The 8238-nt window shown below is 39.0% G+C and overlaps 1 protein-coding gene across 1 annotated transcript in view; it reads right to left on the reverse strand.

Moving 5' to 3' along the window:
- LOC143251171 (uncharacterized) overlaps window positions 1-5929 on the reverse strand; it is a 181734-nt gene extending 175805 nt beyond the window's left edge. The window contains exon 1 of the mRNA XM_076502572.1: window positions 5078-5929. Coding sequence (XP_076358687.1) covers window positions 5078-5447 — 370 coding nt within the window. The 5' untranslated portion in view covers window positions 5448-5929. The remainder of the gene's footprint in view (window positions 1-5077) is intronic.
- Window positions 5930-8238: the final 2309 nt, after the last annotated feature.

Genomic DNA, 8238 nt, shown 5'->3' on the forward strand with positions numbered 1-8238 from the left:
TCTGCATGTTGTACCATCGAGAGACAATGAAACCGATAGAACTGAGCGTCACAAACAAGTTCGAAGCAATGCTAATTACAAAATTACTGTAATTAAATGCGGTTTCCATTATTTTTCGAAAACCTAACTTTATTTCTATACACTTTGAGAGGTCTTGTAATGTTCTGCAAAATTTTTTGAATTTTTTGATACAGAAAAATATGCTTTAAACATCAGAACCAGAAACGCCTTTTCTTTTAACTGTATCTCAAGTTAATGCAGGTTAATTTATAGTGTTACTTCACTGTACAAGTCAATTAAGAACACGCCATTTTCGGAGATACCAAACGAATACCCAGGCACGTGCTTATAAGGCTAATTAATGCGCCTCTGTCGTGGCGCCCTCTTTAATATTAGATTCACGTTCCCCCAAATGAAGCGCGTGCACATTTATTTCGGTTCAGGAATGTAATTCAAGTTATTTCGCATATTATTAAAATTATGTAACTTACGATGTGGGAGTAGTTTTGTCGTGATTCGAGCTATAATATATACATAACGACATCGTATTTAATTATGAATAACAACTATGAGTGGTAGGTTCATTAAGTTTAAGGTTAGTAACGTGAGGATTATTTGATTTGCAAATCGTCTTTAACGTTATGTTTATGGAAGAGACGAAGCTGAGTTAGTACTGTGGGCTTAAACCAAAGATAGAGTAAAACCCAATCAGCCGCTGTTCTGGAAAATGTCCTCTCAACAATTACTTCGTTTTCCGAATAAAAATTTTGTTGTTTTTTTCAAGATTGTGATTCTTGGATGTATTTATTTTGGTCGTGGTAAACATTCTTTATGGTAAAATGATTGTTTCGAACTTAGTTATTAAAATTAAAATTGAAATCGCTGGGCATGGCCATGTGGTTAAGACACTCGACTCGTAATCTTGAGGGTCACGGGTTCGTATCCCCGTCACAACAAATATTCTTGCTCTTTCAGCGGTGGGGGCATATAATGTGACGGTCAATCCCACTATTCATTGGTAAAAGAATAGCTCAAGAGTTGGCGGTGGGTGGTGATGACTAGCAATCTTCCCTCTAGTCTTACACTGGTAAATTAGGGACGGCTAGCGCAGATAGCCCTCGAGTAGCTTTGCGCGAGATTAAAAAATAAACAGACAACCATTTGTGATTCGAAAAGAAAAATCACCTCCTCAGAATATCCTCTCAAGGAAATAATCAATATAAAGAAATAGAGTAGAGATTTTATTTATTTATTTGATTTATTCACGAGCAGTGGGCCCGGCATGACCAAGCGCGTAAGGCGTGCGACTTGTAATCCGAGGGTCGCGGGTTCGCCCCCGCGTCGCGCCAAACATGCTCGCCCTTCCAGCCGTGGGGGTGTTCTAATGTGACGGTCAATCCCACTATTCGTTGGTAAAAGAGTAGCCGAAGAGTTGGCGGTGGGTGGTGATGACTAGCTGCCTTCCCTCTAGTCTTACACTGCTAAATTCGGGACGGCTAGCACAGATAGCCCTCGAGTAGCTTTGTGCGAAATTCCAAAAACAAACAAACTTCACGAGCAAAATGATGAGATTTAAAAAGCACACTTCGTAATGACGTAAGATGAACGTCAGACGTGGTGTGTTTTAGCAGCATACGTTTTGATAAGCGTGTAATATATTTCTATATTTTCGTATAAATATTTTTGCAAACACCTTCTACCAACCTGAAACTTATCAGAATGTTAAAACAGATAAACTAGTAGTCGTTTCATAACGGATAAACTCGTCTTGAGAATTTGTTTTTCCGCTACACTACGCTGTTACCTAGGTTTATTTTAAGCAGTAAAATACAAGACGGTAAAATAATGACCGAGAATGCACAAGGTAAAAACCTAGAGGGAGAATTAGATATTCGTAAAAAATATAGAAACGTACGATGTGCAACGATTCAAATCGAGGACTGAGAAAGTCTTCATTCACACATAGCTAGTAAAATCGAGGACTGAGAAAGTCTCCATTCACACATAGCTAGTAAAATCGAGGACTGAGAAAGTCTTTATTCACACATAGCTAGTAAAATCGAGGACTGAGAATGTCTTCATTCACACATAGCTAGTAAAATCGAGGACTGAGAAAGTCTTCATTCACACATAGCTAGTAAAATCGAGGACTGAGAATGTCTTCATTCACACATAGCTAGTAAAATCGAGGACTGAGAAAGTCTTCATTCACACATAGCTAGTAAAATCGAGGACTGAGAATGTCTTCATTCACACATAGCTAGTAAAATCGAGGACTGAGAAAGTCTTCATTCACACATAGCTAGAAACGTTAAAAAACAAATAGAAAAAGCAACTTTTAAATTCGATTTTCTCTTTAACTACTGATATACGTCTTAAAATGAAATGAAACACAGCCTTCATTATTGAGTTTATCAGAGAATTTCACTTGATTTGGTAATGATAAGGTTATTTTTTTCTTTTCTTCGAAGTTTGTTAATGTTTGTGAACAAAAAGGTTTAATTCTTCGGAACTGGTAGAGTTAAGGTTTAGAGCACTTTCTAGTCTTTGGTATGCTTAAGCACGTTTTGTAGAGAAAACCTCCCATGAATGACACGGTCTTCTCTCCCATCTGCTCATCTCTGTAAATGAAATGGAAGCTGGGAAGAAGCCAGCGAGAGCATGGTCGCACGAGGGGGCCCAGAAATACCAGATAACATGCCTCGGCTGGTAACAGCCTCTTGTCAATGGACGCTACAGTGAGATATCTCCATACTCCGCCCTCAGAGCTAACGGGCTGTGCTTTCCGCATGAGTGACGCGAGGAGAGAGTCTCGTGTTGCTAGACTACGTCGTTATCAGTGATACGAGAAAGCCCCTTCTGTGACCTAGTAACGAGGGTCACAGCCATTGTTGGGGTACATGAACTGCGCTATATAGTTTTAAAGGTTTCATGAGCTCTCGATAGAGATACGTGCGCTACGTATACACTAATAACGAGTCACATGTTTTTACACGGAACAACAAGCAAGGACCGTGTAGCGGGGTTGGATACAGATCACAATCGGGTATTGGCGACTCGATCTGCCGCGCATCATTAGATCGAGCTCTTTGGAAAACCTTGACGGAATATTTTTATGTGAGAGAAGTTTTATGAAACAAAATACAGATCTCAAGACGTGGTCCAAGGAACATTCACTTAAAAAGTTACTTTTAATTAACATTTTACGTAATAACCGTTAGGAACGTTTTACACAATGGGTCAAAATAATTTTATTTAAAAAAGACGAAAAAAAACCCCACAAAAAATTGAGTTCTATCAGAAGAAGTTTTCCGGGTGCAAAGAAAACTCCTATTAATGAGATCATGAACTAAGTAGACCAAAGAACAGGGTTTAGTGTACACTTAATTTTATTTCCATTTTATGTTTTTTAAGTGTTTCAAGTTATCCATATGCAGCACTTCAGTTAAAATACAAATAAACCTGAATTCGAGTTTCTGTGAACTTAGGCCTTTTCGCTAACTTAACAAATTGTCTCTGAAGTTTAACATAATTGATTGTCTTTACATCTACTCTCTTCTTTTGGATACAAAAAAATTGGGCAATTAGAAATCAAAATAATTTGTTTATTATATATATATATATATATATATTTGTGTTATGTAAATAAATAATAACAACTTTTCCGAATATTTTGCTTCATTTCATCCATCCAGAACAGATCAAATATCTGAATAACATTGCTGTGTTTTGTTTATTTTGAATTTCTTGCAAAGCTACACGGGGGCTATCTGCTCTAGCGGTCTCTAATTCAGTAGTGAAAGATTGGAGAGAAGGCATCACCACCCACCACCAACTTTTGGGCTACTCTTTTATTAACGAATAATGTGACTGACTGTCAAACTATAACGCCGCCATAGCTGAAAGGGAGAGCATGCTTAATGTGACGGGATTCGAACCCGTGACTCTTAGATCGAGCGCCCTAACCACTTGGCCATGCGGACCAAACAACAACAGCTTATTTGTTTGAAAGTAAGCACAATGAGCTCTGACAACTACGGGTATCGAAACCTACATTCTTACGTTGTAAGTCCGCAGACATTCCGCTGTGCCACTGAGGGTAGGGTGCTGTGTTTTAACAAGATAATTTACATTAATAAAACCCCAATAAGATAGATTTACGTTGTGAATAGGTACAACGCACAAAAATAATTTTCACATATGCTTCATTTTTATTAAAACGTTGAGCAAACAAAACAAAATGTAAGATTTTTTATTCTTTCACGGTTGTTATATTTATTTTTACTTGTATGTAATATATGGTCCAGCAAGCATTATTCAATTTTCTCAACGTTTCGGCTTCTAAGTCTTCATCTGAAGCATAAAATATGTGTAACGAACTCTATGAACTTTAGATTACACTTGATGAACATGTGCAACCGAAATGGGAAAGAAATAATTATTATCATTCTTTTTCGTACAACATTAAAAGTGGTCGAGAGAGATAGAGAGAAACAGAAATAGACGATTGTTCTCGAAAACTGTGCACAAATGTCAACAGCTCAACAACAAAGCCAAAGTAGTGGAACGTGTACTAAACGGGAAGACACCGAGAAATGAATACTAATATGGATAAAAACTTACAATCATTTTATTTGGTAGATTGTTGTCAATGGCGTATTGGATGATATTTAGTAGGTTAAACGTTATATTGCTCAAATTCATATGTAAGGCCCGGCATGGCCAGGTGGTTAAGGCGCTCGACTCGTAATGTGGTGAGCGCAGGTTCGAATCCCCGTCCCACCAAACATGCTCGCCCTTTCAGCCGTGGGGGTGTTATAATGTTACGGTCAATTCGTTGGCGGTGGGTGGTGATGACTAGCTGCTTTCCATCTTGTCTGACACTTAAATTATGGACGCCTAGCGCAGACAGTCCTCGTGTGGCCTTGCGCGAATTTCGCAAACAAACAAACAAACTCATATGCAAGTTAAACAGCATTTCTACGGGTCACCTCAATACTTGCTTCGTGTAAATAGAGATAACATATTTAAAAAATATTCAGTGAGAAAAAAAAAGTGAATATTAACGGAAACTTACCAATTTGGGGCACGTCATATTTCCGTGTGCCTCGGGGGTGACGAACCGCAGCTGAAATTGACGCATCTTCTTTTTGTGAGGAAGGATCTTTGTTGTTCCGCGGCTGGCGAGGGGGAATTACCCCAGCCCACCACGGCCTCTCCTGCCGGGACAGTAACCCGTTAACCTCCGGGTGGAAGGACCTGGCAATCCTCCGTCGGCCCTGAATCAGGTGTACGTCACCGAGACTCCGTCGTCTGGGGGCCTCAGAGAGCAGGGCTAAGGGGGTGCGAGGCCGATGAATGTCACCAGCAGGTTGCTGTGAGCAGGTGGGCCGGAAGGCTCCACACAACGCCAGCAGCAGAACTGTCCATAGCGGCGCCCTCAACATTTCTCAGCGCCGGGGTCCGGGACACGCGCCGACAAGTACGGCTGTGAAGCTCCGGCTGTCGCTAACTCTTTACTGAGACATCACTGCCACCACTCTAAGCAGGTGCTTCTTGTTGCTAGGTTTGCGCGTGCGTGACGTTGGCACCAGGTGGAAGGAGACTATGCCCACCTGAAGAGTGCTTGCTCGATTTCTCTGGAACTCGGAAACTGCTGGTTATCGCCGGCTACTTGGACAAGGAATCCCTTCGTCGTAGCTCGTGCAAAGCTCTAGGGACAATGGGATTTTCTTCTGCTGCCCCGCCTCGTCTAGGATGGCTGGAATGACTTGTTTTGGTGAAGAGCCCGTACGACTCCTTGGACGATTATTGTCAATTTTATTTCATTTTCGCCCACACACAGTGCGCCAGCTACTGCCATTTGCTGATTCTACGAGCGTCAACCAGCCAGCGCTCAGTACTGTATGCGTGGTCGTTCGCTCGACCCGCCGCCTACCGGCCACGTTCCAGGTAACTGATTAATTGTTCCCATTGACATCTAGTCTCTCTGATTACGCAAACAAGTGAGGGCGCTGGTTGCAGCCAGAAAGACAAACACAAAGAACAAAAAAAAGGTATGGTGACCTGGAGTTGTCCAAGATGTGCTGCACTGTGGACATGAGTCGTGAACAAAATTCTCCCTTAATATCAGACGTACTTAACTCTTACTAGAGGACCAAAACGGCTCTTTAAACAGAAATTACTCAACTTACAAGATAGTTTCACTTACGTTCAAGGAACTGGAAAGGAATAAAAAAAAATAACAAAATGAACAAGTGTAAACCATTCAGAAACGACAGCGCCACAAACTTCGACTGAGTCAGAGTACCGCAGTGACCTCATAGTTGACGTAAGATATCCACTACGTTAAAGGGAAGTCCTTATGGAATAAGTGACGTGTTGTGGATCATGGTTGAAAATGTCCAGGAAAATTTTGTGAGTCATCTCTACGGAACAACCTCCCCCCCCCCCTCTAACAGCGTCTCTGCAATAATCACAATATGCTTTATGTTTAGCTTGGATGCATCAAATCTTGGGCTGTTTTATATTTGCACAATAATGACAGTGGAAAAGCAAATTTGAAAAATAAAGAAAATATGCGAAGACGGATAAAACGAACATGAATTTTGTAAACCAATAATGAAAAGGTTTTATGCATCGACAACGTTCGTAATATTGTGAAACTGATAAAGAATTGGTAGAAAGAGATACATCAGTATTTCTACACTATGAAGCCGATAACAATACTTACAGTCTTACTAAATAAGACACTGCCTTTTGACCACGTCAGTGAAAACCGCATCAAAATGTTAAGAAATGAAACAAATGCTGATTTCTCACCGCATCAATGACAGCTACATCAAAATCTTAAGAAATGACACAAGTCCTAACATGTGACCCGAACAGTAACATTTAAACTTCGAACGACTAAATTCGCTTTTCTTATCAAATAAAACAGCGAAGTTTTCCACTTTTCAAAGTCAGTAAGAAAACTTGTCGTGTCGTTAGAACTATTTCCGCAGAATATTTGTATCATGAACGTAACTCGTTTATTACATTTGAAAAAGGAACACCACTGAGCGTTAGTTCGATATCTGCCGTCAGAGATATATTAATGAATAAATAATAATAATATATATATTTTTTTTAATTTACCCCTCTATTTCGTACTAATTTTAGTACATCTTAATAGTCTCTCGTTTTGATTTTAGGAGATAAGACATAATATGGAGATTTCCCCTCTTGAAAGAGATAAATATTTGATATATAGTGTAACAACTGTAAATATAAACGTATTTAATGAATGTCATATGTACGCGAAAAAGGGTGAGAGAGTACAACACTCTCTATGCCAAGAATCCCAATAATTAGTAATACGCTCCTGAATATCGTTAAGTAATAGCAATCATGCTGAACAGAATCATAACTTATCAACAGTTCTTTTGCGTGTAACAGTGCTGAAAATCGTGACCAAAGCTTCTGTCCGTCTATTGTATTATCACTGTGAAATAGAATTTACGTCGTCGTATTTAAATTCATAAAAAATCCCGGATCGTGACATATACATGTTTTTATTATTTTTATTAATAAATGCTTTTCGTTCTCGGAAAATAAAGTATATTAGGTACTACATAAAAGATCCCCAAATGTCGGTATGTAATATTTAAGCCAATATTTTCCCATGAATATACATTAGAAGAGCATGACATATCTGTTAATATATGCTTTTTTTTTTTTATATACAAGGAATAGACCGTTATTTCTACGAAACACAACGACAGTGACTGTGGTTGTTTTTAGTTACGTACACTAAGCTGCTATGCAAGTGTTTATAAAGCAGTTAACGTTTCATTTAGTGTAAGCAATAAATATTCCACAAAGAAGAAGAGACGTTTCTTGGGAAGTTTACTGTACACTATGATTTTACGTACGTTTTTTTAAGCAATAAATATTTCATAAAGAAATAACCTATGATGAGGATGTTTCTGTGCATTACTTTCTTACGTACGTTTGTTTTAAGCAATAAATATTTCATAAGTAAGCTCGTCTTGAGAATTTGTTTTTCGTTCGAAGATACATCTAATCAGTTTGTTTTTCACTGTCAAGACGCTTCAAACGAATGTTAATGGAATAGTTTTGTTTCTGTAGAGCCACCCTTCTGGCTTTGACAGCTTTCCCTTGAAACATTGGACAACAGGCTTAAAAGGCGAATGTACTTCTAGACTAATAGAATCGTTATCAGTTATCTGATACTGT

This window comes from Tachypleus tridentatus, chromosome 5 (genome assembly GCF_004210375.1).
Source record: "Tachypleus tridentatus isolate NWPU-2018 chromosome 5, ASM421037v1, whole genome shotgun sequence".
Taxonomy (NCBI): Eukaryota; Metazoa; Arthropoda; class Merostomata; order Xiphosura; family Limulidae; genus Tachypleus; species Tachypleus tridentatus.